The sequence below is a fragment of the Chiroxiphia lanceolata genome, chromosome 8 (genome assembly GCF_009829145.1).
Source record: "Chiroxiphia lanceolata isolate bChiLan1 chromosome 8, bChiLan1.pri, whole genome shotgun sequence".
Taxonomy (NCBI): Eukaryota; Metazoa; Chordata; class Aves; order Passeriformes; family Pipridae; genus Chiroxiphia; species Chiroxiphia lanceolata.
The window spans coordinates 7,143,414-7,168,428 of record NC_045644.1 but is presented as its reverse complement, the minus strand read 5'-3'; the positions used below and the strand labels follow the sequence as shown (position 1 = coordinate 7,168,428).

Sequence of the window (25,015 nt, the reverse complement as noted above, 5' to 3'; positions counted from 1 at the left end):
CCGGCCGCCTCTGTCCGCGCTCCCGAGGATGTGCCATCACCCCCCGCGCAGATGCCGCGCACGTCGAGGCACGACACGGGCCCGCGTCGGTGGGAAGGGGCTCGGAGCGGCGGGGCCTGGCCCGGTCCCCGCTCCGGCGTTGTTCGGACGCCGCCGCTGGCGCTCCGCGCCCCTCCGGGCGGGGGTCGGGGCATCCCCCGCGGAGCACCTCCGGTCCCGGTGCCGCCGCTCGCTGTGATTGATTCCCGTGCGCTCCTGCCGGGGCAGCTCCCGGGGAGGGCGGGGGGTCCCGCAGGTCCCTACGCAGTGACCGTGGCCGCGCTCGGTTGTGCCGCGCTTACGGAGGGAGTGAATCGAGTTTAGCGATTAATCTTCGCCCGGCTGTGAGCACGCTGAGCCGGGGCGCTGGGACCGGGCTCCTGAGGGGAAATGGCTGGATAAAAACACCTGCGTTGGAGCCCAGTCCTTCCCACCTGCCCCTTCCCGCAGTTGTTGAACGAAACAGGCTCGGTGGTGGCCCCGCGTTACGGGACAAGGCGGCTCCGCTGGACCAGCTGCCCGTCGGCAGCGCCCGGCGAGGGGACTCGGCAGGACCCGGCCCGGGCCCGGGCCACAGCCAGAGCCCGTCGCTTCTCGGCCCTCCCGGGGCTACAGCGGCGTGTCCGCCGGGATCGGCCCGGCCCGGCTCCCCACGAGCCCCGGATACACCTCCGGGGCTGTTTTAAATGCGAAAGCTGCGTTTCGAAACCGAAAGAGGTTCCGTTCGGGGCGCTCTCAGCAGCTCCTGCGCCCCCGGAGGGGTTCGGGCCCCGGACGGCCCCGCGGCTCCCGGCTCCAGCCAGTTCATCTGCACACGAGGCTTCGGTCCCAGCTGAAAAAGGCTGCGGAGTTTTTTTCTGAAACTTGAGGTAATCACGAAGGAGTTTATGGTGGCACATTTCCTGACCCGCTGGGGACTGGCATCTCGTGAACAGCTCGTGAAGCTGCATCCCCTCCGTACGTCAGCGCTCCCACAGCAGATCCTCAGTGCCTTTCCCTCGGTTTGTATTGTGATTCGATTAACACCAGAACTGCATCCTATCATACAGGTTTTCATGTGAAAAATAACCTTCTTAATTGGCAGGAGATTAACAGGTATCTCACTAATAAGAAATGTGACAATTTAATAATTTCCCTGTAATCCCCAATGCCCAAATTAAAGGGGCAGACACAGCCGTGTTCACCATGATTAGTTTTATTGCTTGAGAACCAGAGTACTCATTTCTAAAGGCCTTCAAAGTTATCATGAGTTGAGTTTGCTTAAATAGAATTACTGTGTGGTTATAATGCAACATGGCACAATAACAATACAGAGCTGCAGACACCCTTTGGGCAACGATACTTGATATAAACCGGGTTGTGCTGTTGAGAAAACACTCTGCAAGCGGACATCAAATCATTTTCAGTGGTAGTGATTTATACCAAAATCAAGCATCAATCTAATGCCATCACGCAGTCCATGAACTCTGTAGTGTTCTAAATTAAATCAATAAAACATACATTTGTGTTTCATCAACAGACTCCCTAATCACCTTTTAATGTTGTATTTAGTGGTGGGAGAAAAATGTCTGTAACAAGACTATATTGTAGGCTGCACTGAGCTACTAACCAGGAAAATTTACAGTTGGGTTGTTGTTTTTTTTTTTTTTTTCCTTTAACACTGTATAAATACAGTCTGTGTCCAATATAGTTGCTACTTGAAGCAGACTATATTTTTCTTCTCCCGTGTTGTTATTGTTTCAATATAGAATACTTGGCACCAAAAAACAGTAACAAAAGACGGACAAAAACAGTTTACAAAATTCTGGAAAGTTACACCCAAACCTAGCTAAGAACTTCACATTCAATCCTTAATATTACATAGAAAGAAGGGATTATAGGAGTAACAAAGTGAAACTGCTAATATATGTGCTATATAGTATGCTATATATCTGTATCCAGGATGGCACTGCTATATATTATTTATTATATAAATGTTGGTTGTCAATGTACACTTAACTAAACCTGCTAAGACTCCAACACTAACTGCTGATATGGCACTCTCAAGCATTCATATTGGAAAGTATATTTAGCGTAAGTTTGGTCAGGTTTATAAATTATTTATATATCTGTGTATATATACACATACATACATATATATATACACACACATATATATGTATGTATAGAAAGCAGCTGCTGTGTGATTCAAAAACCATGTAACATGGCAGTATAGTAAATAAAATGAGAAAAAAGTTATAAAAATGAAAAACAAAATACTAAAACTAAAACACAAACCATAAGCCTTGGTCAACAAAGAAAATACCATTTAAAACCATCAATATCTCTATCTATACAATCCAATGTACAAAACCCCAAAGTGGTAAAGATATATAATGTTAGGCATGATACCTTTAAAAGTTTATAATATGCTGAAATAGCTTTTCCACATTGACAAACACTTATTAAAAGTTGAAAGTCGTGAAATCTAAAATACATAACATCTCTGCTGTCTATTTAGAGTTTTGGCAACAGAACTGTGACATATATATAAAAAATAATTCCACATTTCTACTTGATGTCACATGAACATACAAGACAGTGAGGTATGTGAGGCTTCTCTCGAACAGAGTCCAGATGCTGAAGCATAGTGTACGATCAGCAGTCTAAAAATGTGGCACTCGGGACTGGATTGATCAATACAGCTGTTGGGATTATGGATTTCGGGTGCTGCCTTCCCTCCTACAGGGTGGTTTCACGGAAAATCTTCTCACTTCGTAGGCATCTTTTTCCTGTTGCAGAATTGGCATTTTTTTAAAAAGAAAGATAAACACAGGGGAAATGATGTAGAAAATATAAACGTAAAGGAAAAAGATGATATTTACCACCACATCACTGCACGACACAACACTTGTGCACATTTGCAATAGGTTTACCTGCCCCAGCAGCTATTCGAAAGGACAGGAACACAGGCTGCAGCAAGTTAGGGAAAAATAGAAGTTACACGTTTGAAATAGACACTTTTTTTTTTTTTTTTTTTACAGTCAGTCAGTAGCAAACACAACAAAATGGTGCAATAAGTTTTTGAATTAATCTATCTAAATTACATAATCTCCTCACAGATTTCTGCTCCCACTGAAATCTAAGGGACAATTTTCCACTGATTTCTGTGGGAAGAGAATCAGGTCCCACACACATCTCCCTTCTGTCACAGAATCAGCTCCACTGGAAGTGCCATGCCACTTTGGTGACAAAGGAAACAAAAATTACTGTTTCTGGACTGGCTGTCCCGGTGCTGACACACTGAACTTTTAATTTACTGGGTAAGTTAGTAAACTTCTGTATTTTAAAACCTGATTGGGCTGTTTCTGGACCAATGCCTTAAGTGCATTCTTCCTTAGAAGATAATGCTCTGTTTCACAAGAACTCTGCCCATGGAAGTAAACAGGGGTATGTATTTGTGAGTCTGGATTTATGTGTGCACACACACGTGTAATTACCCACTATCCCTCTCTGCATTATCATTCAGGAGCCTCAGTGCTGATTTTAGATGGGCTTTCAGAGGTTTCCTCCTACTCCTCAACTGGCTTTTTTCTAAGAAAGTAAATACTCTGTTTTGAGTTATTTCTAACTTAGCTTTCCATCCGGTATCTTCAGCAGAGAAGATTGTAAATTTCAGGTATTTTTATTATTTTTAACATCAGCTATTTATGTAATTTTATGTCCTTTTCCTATATTCTTTTTATCAGTTGCTGTTTGAATATGGAACTACCAGTATGTTCTTTTTCTAATAAGCACCTAGGCACCAACCTAACTGAAGCTAAGATTTAGAAGCATCTCTGATAACCCAATGAAATTACTTTTGTTTTAGGACAGTTTTAAGTGCACAGATGGCTCTTCTTTGCTTGCACTGTATCCTGCTTCCATTCCTAGTGCCCATCATCCCGTTCTTTATTTGATTTCCATACAAGCAGCTACTCTGATACACTGGCTGATTTCAGTTGAATTCAACTTTGAAACATTTTCAAGGCATTACCTTAAAAATAGGGCAGAGATATAACCTATTTAAAATTAACAGAAACCACTGCATACATTCTCCTTCTTAATAAAAACTTAGAAGATACAATACTAAAATGTTTAATTACCTTGTGATCCCCCATGCAGACATTTGGCCCAATGTGGTCATATATTACTATCTTCTCATCGTTTTCTGACTAGTTAAAAAAAACCAGAACACAACAAAACACTAGTCAGTCCAAGAATTCTCCAGATTACAGAAACAGAAAGAAGCATAGAAATATTCTGCAAATAGGTCAAACCACTTTCTGAATGAGGTGATATTAACACATCTTTGCTTGGCTTCTCCAAAGAAAGTCTGTGTAAAATGAACTTTTATGCCCAGTCCTACCTGCAGTAATTTTTGTGCAGTTTATGTGGTAATTTTTGTGCAGTTTATGCAGCAATTTGTGCAGTTTGCCCTCAGAACAGAACTCCTGATCTCTCTGCACCTCCTCCCTGCGCTGCAGCCTTGGGAAATGTTCATGGCTGACGCCGGGCTGGGGGAATGAGGGACTCCTTGGTAGCTGCATTCCAGGCTTCTGTTGCAAAATGCAGCTGGCACATTTGACCAGTCCGTTTTTAAGAACAACACACAATTTTCATTGAGTTAGGTGTGATAAATGTTGTTCTCTGAATTAAATGCAATCCACATTGCCTTATAAGAGCATTTGATTTCATCATATAGGGGATTTTAAATGTTCAGAGAGATGAAGGATTATTTTCAGGTTATGAATATAATCTCTAACAATTTCTCTGAGATAAATTTCTTCATCTGAAAAAAAAGCATTCAGTGATTTTAAGAAAATCAGCAAATGAAAGATGACATTCCTCCCAGTCTCTATTATGAATTGCTTTCATTTTGTTCCACGTCGAACTTTACTCTCACACACCGACTTCTTTAGCATTTGTAGCTTAATGAACAATAAAATGTACTCATCTTTCTGCCGTTTGCAATAAACGTGATTTGGAGGGTCTGTTTTGAATCTCTAACAGTGCACTTCAGGAATAAATACAAACACTTTGCCATACAAGACAATTTCTTATTATGCTAATTCTATAAGCTAATTAAGTCTGCAATCTGCACACTCTCCAGTCTCTAATACAATCATAGATGTGCTTTAAACTAGTTGGCAATACTAATTTATTTTGTATGAAACAGTCAAGACTTTCCCATCTGTAATCAGTCAAGTTTGACTGGGCAATAACTTTATATAAACAGTAGCATTTAGGACTATAAAGTTAAAACTGAATTATCTTTAATGCAGTAAGGAAGCTTAAGGTCAGATTTACTTTATAGCACGGTTGCCTGCCAAAAATATAAAAACATAACCTTCTGCATTGTATGCATGAGCACTTTCCAATATTTCAAGATCATAATGCCACCAGCATCGGAAGTGGGGATACATTCATCAAAAGCGACTTGATAATTTACAAAGGCAGCATAAAATTGTGGATTTTCAACTGCATAATCTTTAGACAGATAAACAAATTACAGCAGTGCACAAGCAGAAACAATATCCACTTGGCTGAGCATTCATTACTTCATGCGATCAGGCATCAGCGCAGCTCCCGAGCAGTGGGCAACCTTTGGTGGTTTAGGGCTCAGGAAGCATAAAATAACATGATGGTGAGGTAACCGACCATGGCATGATAGATGATGTTGCATGAAAGCTGTTTACAGCCCCACGTCTGTACAATCTGTAATGCCTACTGTGTAGCTGAGCACACCGTACAGTGGCAATTCGCGCACACTACCCTTTCCTTACCTGGGATTTAAATGCAGATTTACTACAATTTTGGTTTGAAATAAAATACAGAACTGCTAAGGCAGAAAAATAAACTCTTTATTTGCCTATACGAAAAATTAATACAGCAAAATAATTGCCTGCTTAAGAATATTCAATAGATAATTACAACAAAAAACCCTTTAAAAATTCAAATAACATATTTAAAGGATTTGTTACAGTCTAATCAGCTAATTAAAATTGGCTTTTACTTTCTTCACAGTTTCTTTTAAAGCTTCAAAGCCCAGGTCTGGAGTAAATTCTCACTGTAAGGCCAGTGCTGCTTCCTGTGCAGAACCACAGAAACCTGTAAGGTCGTTTTGCCCTTTCCTCTATCAGCTCAGCATTCTTTTCTAAGGACTGTTTTCTGGGCCAGAATCCCAGGTTGGCTTTGGGCTGGATAACTCCTGTGCTGGTACAGACCAACTGGTTAAAGCCCTGTGCCAGCCTGGCCTCACCAACACCCATCACTCTGCACACGTGTTTCTGGAGATGCCCCAAACTGCCTGATCACAGTTTGCAAATGCAAAGCTCCGGAGACAGAATTCTGTGCACTTTTAAAGGTAAGCTTTGAGTGATCTAGCTGACTGGGTTTTTGTTACACAGACACTGGGAATTGGGTAATTCACCTCACAGTTGCAAACTTCTCCAGTGCTCTAACTTTGTTTTCCTTTGTTTAATTTTCTCCCATTATATCCAAGTTATAGCCCTCTAGATAATCAGAAAGAATTCCTTTCCCTCTGTAGTGTTTACACTCTTCAAGCCTTTGTGTACACTTCTATCTCCTTATTCATAGCTTTAAGAAAAAAATCTTCCCTCATTGGCCACTCTTTCCATGGTTTTAATCCTTTGTTCTTCAGGAATTTCATGGGCACCAAGTACCATCTGTAATATTTTGGGTAAAATCTCACTTTTTCACATTATGTTTTTGTATAAGAAGATCAAATAACACTGATTTTGACATTACTATTTGACTATAAAGCCTATATTTCTCATAAGCTTCACAGGTTTTTTTTAGTAAATACTGCAGTAAATGCATTGTCTAAAATTTGGGTGAAACTTTGAGATGATGTGCAGACGACTTCTTACACATTAAAGTGTGTGAGGAAGTGCATTGACTTGAAATTCGAGTAACTACGGAAAACATGTTCCCAGCCTTTCAGTGAGTTATATACTGCAAAGCAAACAGTCTAATCATGAGATAAATAACCCTGATGAGGGAGAAACAGAAGGTTATAAACTTCAGGAGAGCGAGTTTCAAGGGTGTAATTAATTTAAACAGGCAAAAAAAACCCCATGAAGCTGTAGGACACGGATTTACTTGCAAAGATTATTTTGTGTAATTCACTCCCATTAAACTGCATTAATTATACAGGAACACACAGACAGACACGTGACTTTGGGCAATTTGGGGTTTGGAAAGTGTTACAGTCACTGAGTCTGGTCAGCAAGATCCCCTCGCTGCAGCAGTGCTGGAATGTGGCAGCACATCCATTCCTGCATCATGGCAGCACATCCATTACTGCATCATGCCCACAGCCAGAGGGGAGCAGAAAGATGTGGGAGAGATCTCCTCAGATCCCACACCCTTTCCCTGCTCTGTTCTGGCCCTCAAGGCAGAGTGGAGCAAGGAGAGAGGAAACATCAGAAAAGGAAAACTTGAAGGGTCCTGAACCATATTTAGGTCATTTAATTTTGGACAGAGCATCACCAGGTTTACCCTATCTATATACCCTAAAATCACGAGAGGAATTACATGTTCTAAAAATGTTCCACAACTGTATCTTTAAGGCTCTAATGAAATGTCTAAATGTAGGCACCTAATCTGTATACCAGAGTTAGGGGTCTACCTGCTGGAGACTGCCCTCAGTCAGTGGACAGTGATAGATTTGGTCCATCTAGGACTTGACATATTCTTGGGAATACCTTGAGATATCTACCCCTCTGGTAACTCAGGTGCCTCCAGCTGTTCTTGGATAGGTTTTTTTCTCAATTACATGACTTCTCAGCCAGCACCACTCATACCTGCTTCTATCTGTGTCCCTGCTGAATCTCTGGGACGGGCAGTGCTGTTGCTTATGTCACGGTAGGGTTGACTGGGCTGGGGCACTAGTGGGGCCTTTGTATTTTCTGTTACTGTCTTTAAGCAGGCAGTTTCCCAGTGCTGTGCTCCCAGTACAGCACTGAGGAGCACAGAGGTGGCACAGGACAGAGGACAGGCAGCCAGCGTGGGAGCTCAGACACCAAAAGAAGCGCTTGGGAAAGCTCATCTTTTGGTCACTGCCAGCAGGTTACTGGGGACAAATCCACCCTCTGGGGTGCAAAGCACTGGAAGCACCTCCCTTCTCTTAGTGCCATGGTGTGCTGTCTCCACCCTGGAGACTGTCTGCCACAGGCAGACTCAGGGACAGGCAGAGTCTCCCAGCCCCAGCTGCCCATGGTGGTGCAGAGTGATGCGGTGCAGAGGCAGCTGGAGGCTGCAGGTCTGTACTTACTTTCAGAATGAGCTCCTTGGCTGAGTGGGACATCAGGATTCTGTCGCACCAGGCTGGACATCTCGTGTTCATGTACTGCTTTCCCTGGCTAGAATCCTCACTGTAGGGATAACTGCAAACAAATCCCAATCACATCCATCAGTGACTCTTTGCAAAGCATCCTGAAACCTCTGGCTCAAAGGGCCACACTAATTACAAAATTTCACTGGCAAAAAGCAGCTCTTCTGGACACCTCTTGTACATGTTTTTCCTTCCTCCTCCCCCCTTCCTTTTCATGTGCTTTCTCAATGTCTCTTCTCAGATCTACAACTCTACATGTTAACATGTTAAGACACACACAGTTTTGAAAGTCTCACCTCCTTCCTTGTGCATGTGAGAGTGTTTAAAGACAGTAAACTGTTTATCTACATGAAAGTAGGAAAATCAGTTCAAAACCAACTTCAAATCAGGCACTTGACTGTGACTATGGAAAATGTATAGACAGAAGATGAAAAAGGAAATCTAAGAAAAAATGAAAAAAAAGGTTCATCTCACTGGATTTCTTTGCAGGATTCTCTCAAGGAGAGTTATGCAGGAACAATTTACAGAAAACAGAGTTCAGAGTGCTGGGATCACTGCAGCTGTACAAACCTCCCCCAGACAGATTCTTTTAGAGTGACAGAAAGGAAGACAGGACAAGACAGCAGTTTTTGCAGGGGATTCCTTCAGAACCAAGGAATCAGGAATATGGTTTAAGGAAAACTATGCTGACTACATAAGATCCTGCAGCTCTCTATGAAATTGTGTTAAGAAAAAGTATATTATTTTGTAAAGACATCTTGAATAGAAGCTGATTAAATGGTAGTTACACTCTGGGGTCATTGTAAACGTGCTGTGGCATCTCCAGTGCATTCTAACATAGCTTTAAAAGGCAAAAGAAACCGTTTATTTTAATCTACCAGATCTAACTAGAGTTAACACACCTGTGTGAGCCCACAGGCTAAAATCTTCTGAAGCACCTGAAGGGCAAACTCTGGCTCCACCTCAGCAGGCTGAGGCCAAAGTTCTTCTCGTCTCTTCCAAATGTTCTCACTGGTTTAGTATGACAGAACTTTGCATTTGACGATGGCTCATCATGCTGTAAAGCCCCCTGACTTCCAAAATGGCATGCAGGATTAGCCAAGGAGGGGTTTTGGAGAAATCCAGAGGGTTTGTGAAAGGCTCAATTTCTTGAATATTGGGCCTGAACGAATTGAAGTTTGCCCTTGATAAATGTCTTAAAAAAAATAAATCTACATATGTCTGTGTGAGTGCATTTAAAATGACATTTGCATTTTATTCTGCTCATCACTGAATTCATAAAGGAAATACTGAAGTTTTTCTGATATGTGTGTTAATATAAAATTTCTGGTATTGTAACAAAAGGGTTTGCATGCTTGAAGAGAAACTTATTTACCAACCTGCTTGGTGTGATACTCTGAAACTGAGACATATAGCTCTCTACCAAATGGGTTTACAAGCTACACTGCCATTACAAAGATTAGCCATGGCAAACGTCCAAGAAAAGCGTACTGAGCGTATTGGAACAAACCAGTGATCTCAGTACCTTTTCCACCTCATCAAACCTAACAAGACTCATTTTCAAAACATATTATGAGAATTCAATTTGCTGCTTCACTGACATACAGAAGTACAGCTTATTTCTGAGTGTCTGTGAAATATTTTGATGATGTAATACTATTGGTAGTAGAAGCTCTTTGTCTGCAATTTAAGGGTTGACTTTTTCTCATAACCTCTTACTTTAGTTACTCCGGAACCCCACACAGCTGAAGCTACTTTCTGTGACTTAAGGTATAAGAATCAATCACATTTCATATAATCCTTCCTTTTACAGTATTAACTGTATGGCTTTTGAAGTATGATGTTTCATGCCTAGAATGATCTGTTACTGCTATGTGTTACAGCATTTCACCCAAGAGCCTATATTCTATGAAATGGTATTTATCAATTTGCTTTACTGATCTTAATGTTATCACAGGGTGAAAACTTCTGCCAATTTTTCAAGGTCTTCAGCACTGATCACCTAGTCAAGAAGTTACTGTAGTTTACAAGTATCTTTGACAAACCAGATTTCTAATGGCTGGGACAGAGATAAAAATAAATGCTGCAAAAGTTATCCAGACAAAATGACCTGTAGGTAATAACTTAATACAATACAGTGGGGTAAGCTCTTCTTTTTATAAGGCAGAATCCTTCCTTCCAGCCAGAAGTGTGGAGGGTTCTGTCTTGCTGCACTCTAATAAGGCTTCTCCCTCCCTCCAACCCCTTTGATGTGTGCCAGTCCCATTCTCAGTGAAATGCTGACACTGACATTATAAGAAATCCTAATGAGATACATGCCCAAAAAATAAAGGCAAGTAACTATTTGATCTTCTCCTTCTCAGGGGTCAAAAGCATTTTGGAATATGCAGGATTCTTTTGTAGATGGGCAAACAGTGGTCATAGCTAAATAGGACTCAAAATTCCCATGAGGGCTTCTTTTTTGTGATTCACTGGATTGTGGGTACAGGATATTTTAGTTTATTATATGCTACCGATCTTAAATACATTTTTGCAAATAAAAGCTCTGTTAGGGGTTTCTGGCATAAAGCTGTCACGGAAGAAATTTTTGTGAAGCATGCTGCTGAATGTGTACTGTTCCAGAACAAGACTGTCCAAGTAACATACACCCCAGAAGTTGTCTTCATCACACTGTTCTGTAGCTAAACAAAGACAGCATGAAAATAGTGTGACTGCTTCCAGAACTGAATCACCTGTCTGTGAACTCTGAAGCTTTTGCTTAGTTGGAGTGTTTTTAAGGGTCTTCTCCCCAAAGGATAGTCTGGTGTCTTACATGATGTTACCTCCTTTGGATGCCTTCCCACCAGCTGGTGGGATTTAAAACCAGTCAAGACAAGCAATGGAAAGAGAAGCCTGACAGATGCACAAGCATTTTGGGAAGCCAGGCTGATGATTCTGGTGCTGCTACAACAGAAGGATGTCATGGAATCAAAGACTTAGGGAAAATGTCCAAAGCCTCAGACCTGCCCCGGTCCAGCACTCAGTGCCAGCCATGAACACCAGCTCTGTGCCCAGGAGACAGCCCCTGGGTGTGCTGTGCACATGTGTCCTGGCTGGCACTCGGCCCCACAGCCAGGGCTGCAGGAAAACTGGAACACAAAGGCACAACACTCGCTTTGCTCCTTCCCATCCAGCCTCTGCCCAGACAGCACAGATCATGATGGGACTCAGGGATCTGGAAAATATTTCCACTGGCTTCAGTGGGTAACCAAGACACAAGTGTGCCAATACACACTGCTATTTGACCATTCTGGTTTTGGTTTTTGTAGGGTGGCTTCATAATTTCCCTCCTTCCTTCCTTTCAACCCCAGTTCTCACCTGCTTCTTTGCCATCAGGCATGAATAGTCTCTTTCAAAGAATACTGTAAATTTAAGGTTGTACGCATGCAAAACCCAGAACTATTCTTGTGATATCATCTTCCAAAAGATATTAAGCATAAGATTGTCTACAATCCAGTGCATTAAATTAGCTTTGTTTGCTGGCATCTCCAGCCTCTTTTAACACATTCACTCTGGGCAAGTAAGGAACTCACAGTTCTTAATTCAAAATTTAGTAATTCTAGTTAACAGATTTTCTGATCTGTGAATTGTAGAAATAATTACAGGTTTGATAAAAACAACTGCAGATCTGATAAAAATAATTACACCAAATAATAATACCAAATAATTACACCAAATAATTACACCAAATAATCAAAAGTAAAAAATTCCAGTATCAGTCTCCCAGAGGGAAAGCATCGTGTCATCTTTCTGTGCTTGCATCATTAGTCTTAACCACCAGGACAGTGACTGTGGTAGAGGAAAAGGGAGAACCAACTCTCCATGTCCCAGAATTAGACAGGAAAGGATGTATTTTTCTCCCCTTTCAGAAGAATTCTGCCTCACTCACAATCCACCTTGTGCAATGCAGAGAAAACAGTGATCTTGAGAACGAATAGCGAGTGCTTGTGTAAAACTGATGACATAACAAAGAAAGGCCTCTAGGTACCACTGAAACATAAACAGATATAATGCTCACACATACAAGTGCTATAGGTCAGGTAAGGCTGTACACACTTCCTAACCTTAGGATTCTGTATGGTTACAGATGATGTAACCATCATAACCATCATCAGTAGTTTGTTACACACACTATTATATCTGTTTAAAAATACAATGGGGAAATGAGGAATTCCATGTGGAACAACTTTTCTGCCCTGATTAAAACAGTAGCAAAGTTGGAATTTAGGACCTTAACCACTCATGCTAGCAGAGTAATTAATAGCAGAAATAGTCTGACATTCTCTGTGTGTGCCAGTCAGTAGAGTTACGCAAAATGCACTTTGACTGTGCCTGCCCTGGATGATGAAGGGACAGGCAGTTTTGGAGCTGGAGCATCTCTGTGAAAGGCCTGTACAATTTATCTCCAGTTGTTTAGGATTTGCTTTTTCTCAATATGCTGCTTCTAGCTGCTTTTCCATCTTATTTCACAAACTTTTGTTTCAGTTACACTTATTTAATCACGGTTACGGTCAGGTGGGCTTTCTGAATAAAACTTCCAGCAACATCACTCATATAATGCTCAGTGTTCCTGAAATTTAACCAAACACTGATGAATTGCTAACTCTGTTAATAAGGAGCAGGCTGTCCAATGAACTACTGGTGTCACAGTCAATAAGGATGAGAGCTACTTGGCAACTGTTTAGGGAAAATAAACCATTAAGAGGGTCAGTAATATCAGAGCACTACTGCTGTTGACAGGTATTGTCAAAGATGATTAGACACCTTTACAAAAATGCTTACTGCAGGGTGAAAAGCCTTCTGACATCGTAAACCATCCTGTCAGCGGAGCCTTAACTTGAAACACATGCCAACAATGCTGTGTATATAAATGTCTCCTTAACCAGCATTTCCAGCCAGGAAAAGTGCTCCTAATGAACTCTTCTCTTGTGTAAGAATGGATAAAATCTGTTAGTGACATGGGTGAAATGTACTTTCTAACAGGAAACAATGAATTCCCTTTGGAGGACTCTCACCTTTAACAGTTTGCTCCCAGCTCACAGAGAGCACAGGCGACGTGTCCTGCTCATGGAAATGCTCCGGGTGCTGCTCTGGGGACTCTGCTTTCTACACCCTACATACTTCCAGTGGCAGTGGAGGAAATGTGGCAGCACCCACTGGGCAACAGTGGGGAAAATTCAGCTGTTTGATCTTTTTTAGAACGATAAAGGCCATTTTGAACAACCGTGCATTGTACATCTAGGTTCAAATGCAGATGCTTCGGCAAACTTTATCATGTTTCAGGGAGTAGAAATGCCTCCTACTCGAAGACCCCTTGTGCTCATCTGTCAATTGTCCCCACATTTTATATCACTGACTTTTTTCTAATACAGAATACTTAAGATGGAAAAGAATTATAAAGTGTCAATGAAAACTGAGCTCTTTATGGGAAGAGCTGAGATACAGTTTAGATTTGGTCTGTTTGATTTCTGAACTTGGGTATGAGTACTCACATTTACTACACCTTCTCTCACTCTTAGGTCTTTCTATTTACATACGACATTGAGAGAGAACTTCAAAAGTGAAAAAATTCCAACCACTCTTCATCAGAAAATTATTTACTGTTTCTGTATTTTCTAAGAAAATGGAGGAACAATTTATCTTCAGCTCTGACACATTCTCAGATTGCCTAAGTTACTTTTACCCAAAGCAAGGATAGTGAATGTAGACTGCCAGTTCAACCTTAGGGTGCTCCAAAAGTTCTAAGACCAAAGATACAAATAAAAATATTTTCATGCTTTTAATTGACAGCATTAGTGTGAGCTGGTACATGAGTGTGATTTCAATAAAATATCATTTGACCAATCAAAGTATGATATCTAATTTTTGTCCACTTCCAGATCCTTAGTTTCTTCCTCCAAACTGAATTACCATTTTTTATTTCCCTGAATGTGAAAGGGAGATTTGCATTCCCTAGTCCTCTTCCTAACAAATGACTGCATGTAATTTATCTTCATATGCTCATCTTAGGCAGCAGATCTAAGCAGAGCAGTTAGAAACATTGCTGTTTGAATTAAATTAGCTGCTTCATATGTACCAAAACACTAACAAGTCTTGGTGATGCTCTGCGAGCCAACTGGCCATGATACACGTCTCACTTCAGCCAAATCAGGAGGGCAAACACAGTAGTTAAAGTACAATGCGTTAAACAGCTGCTACTTGCACAGGCTACACTAACACCATGGTGATCACACCAACAATCGGAGTCAAAGGTGACAGTGGGAAGGGGGGGTCACCCGGGCAAACCAGCAGCAAAGGGCAAGAAGGGTAAACAGGACTCTAGCCCTGAGTCCGGGCACAACACAAAACAGGAGGGGTAATGACATGGTGGCTTTCTCAGAGTCTTTCTTACAGCTTTATGTTGGGCATATTGCTTTTTGGCTTAACTCACTTCTTTGGAAAATCCAGGTCTGTAACACGCTTCAGAGTGAGCACTCCTGTATCACCAGTGTCACTCTGGACCTTTTTCCATTTACAAAAACAGCACAAACCCAGAGCCCCTTTGTTTTACCAGAGAGCAAAATGCAGCCCTTCACTTTCTGCCCAGAACAGTGCCCATAGTGGAGATCTCCCCTTGCTGCTGATAAACGTGGCCCAGCCAAACTCTGGTGCTGCCATGAGCTGGTCCCAGCCCAGAGCCCCCCCTGTGGGACCAGAGCCTGCCCGGGGCCAGAGACTGCCACATAGCTGATGGAAAGCAGCATGCTGTGCTCTGCTGTTCCATCCCAGAGCCATGGGGAGGCCCAGCTAACAGACATGGGTTATTTGGCAATACTAAAATGGATTATTGGGCAATACCAGTGCATCGGTGAGGGGACACTGAGGGACACACTCTATTGTTTTAATAACAGTAATGTTGTGCCCCACTCAATGTGTGCAATACTGCTACTATTACAAGTGGATAAGTGGAATTATGAATAATGTTGGCTTGTTTGGAAGGACCTAGGGTGGCTTGTTACAGCAGAACAGCCTGATATTACTGCATGTGACCGTGCTTGAGCTCATGGCTTTTTCTAGGAACGTTCCTGGCTTAGAGCACATTACTTTGGGGCTGTAATCTATAAAGTCTCATACCGGAAAAAAATAACTGGGAAGCCGAGGCAAGAGTTGGGGCAGGGTTCAGACTTCAAACTACTGGGCTCTTCAGAAGCATGTTCAGACAAGAATACAACATGGACAGTCTGGCTGGCAGCAGAGTCCACAAGCTCTTTAGAATCTGCTTTCCCTTCTGCTTGCAGTATGGTCTATGGTCCTTACCTCACACCTGGTGTACAGTAATACTCAGTCCCTGAAACTTTTTTTTTACATCATTGGTTTTCCTTTCTTTTTCTCTTTGCCACAATTCCTTAAACCAAATAGAACTGCTTACCTGGGTAATTATCTTCAGTTTCTCACAAATTAAAGAAACACCCTATTTCAATTTGGAAATTAATTGAGAATGATGGTAAGAGTAGCACTGGTTTAATATGAGGAGAGAAATGGAGATCTGTCTGAAAAGCCATTGTAATGATTAAATTCTAATTGTTTCGGAGGAAATGACAGCTGTCTCTCTGCTTCCAGCTGGGAAGCTGTTTCTGTGCTCCAGTCTTGCATACTGGAAGCACTCGGACAACTGCATCATGTCCTGTGGGAATTTGTTCCTTGGGGGCTGAGAGATCTACATGCCATTTCAGATACCTAACTAATACCTGGGAGGCGTTTTACAGTGTACGAGTAGGTATTAAGTATTTCTGTTCAGTGGACAATAATTCTTAATTGGTAAAAAAAAAGTTATAAAAGTACCCAATAAAGCAAGCATTGAAATAATTTAGGGTTTTCACACTTTTTAATCTATTTGAGAGTCCAACTCCCCCTTTGGTGGGACAACAGGACCAAGTAGCGTTACTGAGGTGATATTCTACGAAATGGGAATCCTGTTGGCTTTAAGAGTACAGCAGGCAGTGTGTGTGTGACCTGCGAACATGCAGTGAGGATACTGGAAAGGAAGGGCAGCCTGCTGACACCTAAACCATAATTTTGTCCTTCTATTTCACACCCAAGGGTGACCTCAGGGCTCTGTGCAGGGCTGTTCTGCTCTGGACAGTCTCTGCAGAAGGCAAGGAACAAGGGAATGCTCTGGGCTTGGCTTCGTGCAGAGCAGGCAAATCAGACCAGAAAAATGCATATATCGTTGTGCAACCTACTAGAATAGAGAAAGGTCATGGGACAAAATACAAGGGCAGAGAAAAAACAGATTATAGTCTAAATAAGATTCTGGCAGAATCAGGAACCAGTGCCAGAGAGAATTCCAAAGGAGAAATACTCTGCTGAGAGTAAATGAGATTCAACCTGTCTCCTGGTGAGAGTTGTCAAAGCCAAGATACTGCCAGTGCAGAGGGTGTGCTTGAGAAAAATATCACACAGGGGGTATCTAAGACACAAACGTATGTCCAACCAGTAAATTACATGACAGCCTAATTCAACAACAAGAGTAGGTCACTTTAAGAGAATGATTAATACATGAGATTGCTGTGCATGCAGCCTTATCTGAGAGCAAACCTTGTACGTGGGCGTGAACTCTTGCTAAAGTCAGCTCCTATCTCTGCTATACAACAGCTACAAGAATAATTATAATAATTAATGGAGAACAGTGATAAAGGTAACAATTGCCCACCTGTATATTGACAGACCACAGTGTTGTTACTTCTTTTTTCACACCTCCTGCCCTTTGCAGTGATTGCTGAGTACCATGAAGTCCTTTGCAGCCTCACACTGGGCTGTTTGCTCACAGCCAGGCTGTTCAGCCTGTGAGTGACAGAGCTTACAGAGTTTAAAATGCTGAATTGTATTTAGTCTCCAATGGCTCAGGTTGCTATGGGCTACATTAGATCACAAAGGGTAATGAGATGAAAACATGAATATTCACCATATAAAGTAAAAGGCCTCAAAATATAGGAGTATAGGAATGGGTGAATAATGTCTGAAAAATACTCTATTGGCAAGATTTTTTACACCCTGTCTAAGGCAGCAGGTTTGCCATGCAGCCCGTGGTTCCTCATTAAGCTGTGACCCCCCTCCCAGGCTGCCCTGCCTTTGGCACATCTCAGGAGGACAAGGAAGGGCTGGGCTCTGAAAGGGTAGAGAAGGCTGGCCTGGGTTGTTCTCCCTGGGCAGAACCTGCCAGGAGCCCCACAGACACAGCACCAGCACAGAGATGTGGGGTCCACAGCAGGTGGGATAAGGCTCATTCCCTGCATCCCCGGCACACTCCTCTGAGGCATGGGCATACAGGGGTTGAGCTGACATGGCTCAGGCACATACACTAAGAATTGGAAGGAACTCAGAATTGAAGAGGAATTTAGGAAAATACCTGGATATCAAGTACCCTGCTGAACAGAGAGGAGATAACCGACAGTCCTGCAGATGCCGTCAGTGTTACAGAATCACAGAATCAAGGAATGGTTTGGGTCAGAGGGGTCCTTAAACTCTGTCAAGGCTTTGTTCTGGATGTTTCTGAGGGGTGACTACCTGAGCACCCCTCCCTCTGCGCTGCAGAACGATGGTCACCCAGGGCAGAAGGGAGAATTCACATCACATCAAGCAGACGTGTCTTAAACTAAATGACAGTACTGAACTGGAGAAAAACAATAGATTTGAGTTCCCTAAGTATGCCTGCAGAGATGCTATTTTTAGATGTGGCTGTAGGAGAGCTCAGAAGTGGGTCTCAAATTCTTCCCACATTCAAAGTTAACTGGAAGGTCCTGAAGCACACATGCACTAACACAGAGTCTGTTGAGACCTTGTGCAAACCCCCTTGCATATACAGTAACACAGATTTTGCTGTGCTGCCTTAACAGCATTCCACTTATAGATACAAATTAAATTTTTAACTAGAAATTCTCAAAGAACTATTATATAAATAATTTTGATCTATAACTACCAAAATTAACATACGATTAAAAATACGAATGCATTTATGTAAAATCCAACAAGTGCCATTTGCATTTTGCTTAGTAGTTTGGAAACTTAAAAATGAACTGCTGTTTCAAAAGGGCAGAAAAAAGAAGACAAATTGTGGATTAATGGCTAGATAAAAACAAATAGCTTCGATTTAATTTAAATTAAACTAAGGCCATAATTAGCATTCGCCTGTCATCTTATCACTCCTGCCAAGGCTCTGGTCTCCATTCCTAGAGCTGTTTTTCACATTTTGTCCTGTGAACTGCAGAAGGAACCCTGAGAGCAGAACTCAGCTCCCCCTGCCCATACAGGTAGGTGGCTGGCCCTGACAGCATCCTCTACTTCTGTACTTGTCCTTTTGACCTCATGCCTGCTGCACTCAGAATGAGTAACCCAAAGCAGATATGCTACAGGGGTGGGAAAATCCCCCTGCAACAGCCTGGGCAGGGGGCTCTTCTTCTGTGATCCTGTCCTGAACCAATGGGAAGCAGGTCTTCTACTTCTTGTTTTGAAACCTCTCATGTTAAGTTTCAACCCACAATAAATGTAATGGTCATTACAAACTTGTAAAGTCTTGAAAAACAGCTTTTCTAAATACAGAATTGACTGTCCTGGTTTTTATAGTGGTTTAAGCCAGGTCTACAAGGTTGTACTAATTTGGTTACAGTGTTTTATGTGGCCTTTCCCAAGGGACAGTCAATATAACACACCTTCCCACAGAGGGTTTAAACGAGGGGTGTCCTCACTCAGAACACCACACAGCAAGGAGGATTTGCACTACCTTGGTATGGAGGCAGTTCTCTTCCGAACACCAACTGAGAAGAGGTGTTCAGGGATGTTCCTACTTCCTGCAGGGCTGGCTGGACCTGACAAATGCAGCAACGCAAGGAGAGGCCTTGGGTAGTTCAACTACTTACAGACTTATCTGTACTATTGCTTAGAGACAAGCAAGAATTCAGTAGTTTACCAAAAATACTGTGAAGTATTCTGTGAAGTACAGTCTCCACTTTCTACAGAATCAAAAAGTAAAATTTTTTATGCTTTCTAGAACATAAGAATTTTACTTCTAGAAACCATTAACACAGGGAGTAGAAAGAAAATAAGAAAAGGTTTATATGAAGTTCAGTTTTTAAAAGCTGGTATTAAAACATAATATAGTAGCTGGGAATATGCAAAGACCTATTTTTTTTGCCAAGACCTGTGATGAGAAGATCCTGAGATGTTTTCTCTAACAGGTGATAAGAGTTAAGTGTTCCTCTCTGGTTACTGGATGTGGTTTACAGTGAGCTGAGAAGAGCAGGTAACAAACTGCAGGACAGCACACTGCACATGGACTTTGAAGAGCAAAATGAAACCAACAGCTATAAATACAGTGAAGAACAAAAATCCAGCAACCCATCATTTCATTATGGAATTTTATAGTTAGAAAATTGCTCCGGGAAGTCAACATTTCTATCACTATCTACACTGAAATGCTAACTCGGAGTCATGAAAACGTAGAAATGAGAAGGGCTGACAGCTTCAGAGTTTTAGGTCCCTAAATAAAAAGGGAAGAAGAATCTTGAGCTTTTTTAACAAGAGTTTGCATTTTTTTTTCATGCTCTAGATAGTGTACTTTATGAAAAAGCACATAAAAAATGCCTTTTGTTTTCCTCACTTACTAATCTTTTATTATTTTCCCTAAATCCCAGACAGCAAGAGTGGTAACTCTTCCCTATTGCTCCTGTACCATCTCACAGATGGTCAGCTTCCCAAACATTTATGACTATGGGAGTTTTTTATCAATGTATTAAGGCAATTTAGCAGTTCCTTAGTACAGTGACTTCCTTAAAAAACTTATCAGTATAAAGATATATGTCTACATGACGGCCATGGCTTCATTTGAAATTAAGAAAAATGGACAGAGAAATTAATTGTAAAAGGTGCAGATACATTAACATAAAACAATTAACAGAGAAATGCAGAAAAAGTCCTCTCCGTGCAGATTAGTACAACAGAAGAACTCCTTCCATAATTTCAAATGAGAACTGGGAATATGCAAGAGTCATTGGTTTTCCCTGGGCACAAAGCCCCTGATTAACGATGGGCACTGGGTGGGACTGCAGGTGGGACCGGGACCTCATGCTGCCCTGGGTGCCAGGCAGGGCAGAGAGGTCAAACAGGGTCACCTCAGGGCAGCCTGTTTCCACCTGGCTCTACTTACACCTGAGGAACCAGATCATGGTGTCAGGCCACTCTAGGAGGAGTGTGAAAACAAACTCCTAAAACTGCCTAGGGGAAAATTTTGACCCCACTGATGTTAACTACAAAAATACCACTGACTCAAAGGAGAAAAGCTTTCAACCCCAGGCCAGCTATGGCAGTGTATCAGCAAGATCTCATGATAAAGTCCAGAGAATAAGCAGCTTATGCTGATAAAAAATGAATTTATAAGTAACTTAGTCTGTTGTGGCTCAAAGGGCTGTGACCTTTTCCATCTATCTCAAGAGTACACTGAATTTCCAGCATCTTTTTTGAGGGAAAAAGTTACGAGTAAGACAGAAATGCAACTGTGCTATTGATTCGTAGAACTCTATACAGAAATTAGGCAATTAATTGTATGCACAAATGATAAAGCAAACAAAAGAAAGATAAAACTGTCCTGACTGCCCTTTCCTTTTCTGGGAGCTGTGAAAGGCAGGACTAGACCTGTTCAGTAGTGTTTTAACTGAGGTACTCTGTCTGCATCCCATGATGTAAGTCTGGAACACCAAGGATCAAGAACAGGAGCAGAGTGTGATTCATAGACTAAATCAGTGGACCACAATTAAAATATCATGTATAAAACAATTTCTGAAATACTACTTAAAGGCTATCATTACAATTGCTTACAACTTCTTTCTAAATTCCAGTGCTTGCTAACTAAGTCCCTAAGCCCGACACAAAAGTGACCAGGGCTTTATCTCTCCCTCCCTTTGGTGACAAAGTCCTTGTTTGATGCATTTGCAGGACAAACAGATACAAGAAGCCTAAATATACAGGACTCCTGTATATCCTCCTTTGGTTAAAAATACAAAATACGATATGACTGGATATATGACAAACATATATTAAACTTGTATTTACACATTTACAAACTGTAAAATCATCATAAGCTACAGAAAAGAAAACCAAAGGAAAAATGGAGGAAAAACTACTGGAAGTGAAACCAAGACATTTAGGCCATGTATTTAATGTCTTTATTTCATCAGTGAAAAGGTTCCAAGTTAAAAAGAAAATTGTCCTACTTTAAAACCATTGCTTTCTGCCCATTCAAAATACCTGGTTTTGCAGTTAATAGCACACTATGGTCATTATTTCAATACAAAGAAAAATGAATCATATTATTTGTTTGGGGAAAATCAATGTGTTTGGTTGCACGAATAAAACTATCACACTGATCTGCAGTAAATCCTACAGCTCTGCAGTACCTCACTCATGGGAGGGGCATCAGGAAGCCCTGGGCACATGACACAGGACATGAGGAGGGATGGGTGAAAAAAGCACCCTAATGTAAATCCAGTTTGCTCTTTGCAAATGCATAAGTTTAGCCTGTTGGTTTTACATATTGTATTTTTTTGCAATATTCTCATATTCAATTCTCATATTTTATCAGTATTCTCTGCTTAAGTTTGAAGAAATTTTGTGTTACATAAACTCAGCGTTAGCATCCCTTCCATGTCAGCTTTCAGTATATAAAAATCTATTCCTATTTATTATCATATTAACTAGTTGTTAAGGAAACAGAGTGAGTAGGACTAAGACACACAAAGTATTCACAGCAAGCTTCTGATCTTTGCATGACGCTGAACTGCACTTACAGAGTGGGCTGAGGACTCTGCAAACTATTCATGCAACAGCACATGTTTGCCAAGCCTTGCTCTGGCTGAAAGCACTAATGTTGGAGAAATCAAGTACGAGAGTTTGTCTGACAAAAAAATCTTATCACTTCCCCTCACCTCCTTTTCCCTGAGCAGGTACATGACGAGTGGGACACACTCAGATGTACACACTGCTGGTCTCCTGTTACCATCCTCAATCAATAAGGACAATTTAGAGCGGTGGTAACCTCTCTGTGCATACTCCCACTGTCCCAAGGGATCAATACAATCAGTATCGCAGCTGGCTGCTGAGAAGTAATGAGATTATGATCACTAAAAGGCAAGCTTTCCAAATTTTTTCTTAGTGTATGCCAAAACATTATACTTTTCTATCTGTCCATAAAGGATAAAATAGTAATATTTAAAAATATTGTATCTATAAAAAAGGAAGTATATAAAAAGCATGGGTTTATCTGTCTTTTTTTTCTATAATTTCTTCAACTTTTTCTTTGCGAATGCAGTATTTCTTTCCCTTAAAAGCAACTGTGAGATTTGACTCCTTAATTCTTGGAAAGGGATCATACATGTTTAAAATGGCACCAAATTTTCCACAGATTTCCCTTGACCAGGACTGCCACTTGCAAAAAGCTTGCGTTTGTATGATAATAATACGGTTACAATTCACCTCAGGGATGCAGCTGATAAAAATCATGCATGGGTATTAAACCAGCCAAGTTATTCTAACAGTCTTAGCAGTTATATAATATGAAACTGAAGAAGCAGAATCTAAGTTCCTGCCCTCTTTCCTCATCCCCCTCTCCCCGTGTGATGGCCCTGGGCTCTGCACCTCCATGAGTGGTGCCACTGCTCGCAGTCATCAGACAGCTTCAGGCAGAGACTGTCTTTATGGCTGCAGTAAAGTAATTGAACAGGTGGTCTGGGCCCAGTGCTTAAAAGTCTGCACACATCTCTGAGCACACAATCACACCAGGTCTGTTTTGAGAGCAGCTATAAAGGACAGGATCAGGGGGACCAGGACAATGAGGTCCAGAGCTCTACTGGCACGCAGCTCATGGAGTGATAGAGGGGATGTGGGTGAAGGAACATCCATGAAAGGAAGACTGATCATCATAATTTCTGCAATAAGTATGAAAACACATTTTACCTACAGCACAAGTAACAATTATGGTTTAGCTAGTTAAATAAATAGATAATATATGAATCTTACCTGGGAGGAAATGAGATGTCCAGCTCATACAATCTGTCTTTAAAGACTGACAGCTCTCTGTCAAATTCTAAAAGCTACAAAAAATAGAAATAAAGGCATTCACTCTTTAATGCTGAACTGTAGCAATTTAAAAATAATACATTATGTAAAAGGAAATAAACAGAGACTTTGATTACACAGCTTGAGGTATAGCCCTCACAGAATAGTTTTTAGAACGCAGTGCAAAACACGCTGGACTATTTTGATACATAAACAGTGCATTGAGAAAAGTGTTCAAAACATTCATTTTCCTATCAGTGAAGCATGTAACACTGTCTCTTCAAGGTGCTGACCTGCATGTGCACTTACACTGCAAGGCTACATTTCTTCAAATTTCATTATTAACCTTTTCAGAGACAAACCAGACTAGCATTAAAAAATACAGTAAACTGGTGTTGGAATCAGCCCATGAGAATGTCAGCAAAATGTGTGATTTTACTTTGTATTGTCTTTAGCTCAGATAAGGAGGTACATTTACTGCAAGCAGACAAGGAGTGTCCCGCACACGTATTCCGGAGGTGCAGGGCAGACAGACACGGAGGGATGTGACAGGAGGTAAAGGTGTTCCCAGGCAGCAGCTGAGACAGAGTGCCAGGAACAGGTGTTTAACAGAGATGTTCAGAAGTCTAGATTTAATGTCCTGTATAAATATTAGTCCTTGCCACATTTGTTTTCCCCGGACCTCTACAGAGAGAATAAATATCCACAATCTTTGTTCATAAACACAAACCTGCTCACAGCAACTCAATGAAAATTGTCCTCATTAAAACCATAATTGTTCTGATGGACAAAAGCGACCTTACTCCAGAGCCCAGTCGGGTTGCAGCCCGGTGTCCCAGGGAATTAGTGAGCTAAAGACAAAAGCTCATCATGGCACAGTGCTGCCCTGGCTCTGAGGGCCACTTTCTGTCCTGACGAGCGTCACAGTGCTGTCCCATGTTTGCCCACTGTTCATTAATCATGTCCCATCTCACAGCTGTGCTGATACCATTGTATGAATGGCAGAAGTTCCCAAAGAAATGAGATTGTGTCCCCCTTTCCCCTCTGCCACCTCATAAATCATTCCTGAAACGTGCAATTAGCAGCTACTTGTACACATTAATTATCCGTGTGAAAAGCAGCTACCTGAACCACCTGCACTGCTGATTAACTCCTCTCTACGGCCCACCCAGCTCTCCCAGCCTCTTCTTGAGCCATATGCAGGTACCTTTGCACAAGGATGCCACGGGATAGGCAGCCTGCCCTACTTTAGTGCCTCCAACATAAACTCTGTGATGGTGCCCTGGAAAAGATCCTGCGACACCAATGACTGTGGGCAGTTTGTACATGTTTTAACATCCGACCAAAAGCCTGAGAATTCAAAATGTCTGGATAAATATTTAGAAACATCTGTGTAGAAACTTACAGTATGTATCTAATAATATACTCAATCCTAAAAATGTTGGGCTGGTCCAGACACTCACTATTCTCTCACTG

General features: G+C 41.6%; 1 protein-coding gene across 3 annotated transcripts in view; it reads right to left on the bottom strand.

The window, feature by feature from the left end:
- Positions 1-1,218: 1,218 nt before the first annotated feature.
- The window catches only part of INPP5A (inositol polyphosphate-5-phosphatase A), a 193,204-nt gene continuing 169,407 nt past the window's right edge, over positions 1,219-25,015 (bottom strand). Inside the window, exons 12-16 of one of the 3 annotated variants that reach the window (XM_032694962.1) lie at positions 23,501-23,574; positions 8,357-8,468; positions 4,164-4,232; positions 2,904-2,991; positions 1,219-2,810 (exon numbers count right to left, since the gene is read on the bottom strand). In XM_032694962.1, coding sequence (XP_032550853.1) covers positions 2,911-2,991; positions 4,164-4,232; positions 8,357-8,468; positions 23,501-23,574 — 336 coding nt within the window. In that variant the 3' untranslated portion in view covers positions 1,219-2,810; positions 2,904-2,910. The remainder of the gene's footprint in view (positions 2,811-2,903; positions 2,992-4,163; positions 4,233-8,356; positions 8,469-23,500; positions 23,575-25,015) is intronic. The other 2 variants (XM_032694961.1, XM_032694963.1) reach the window with 2 other exon arrangements.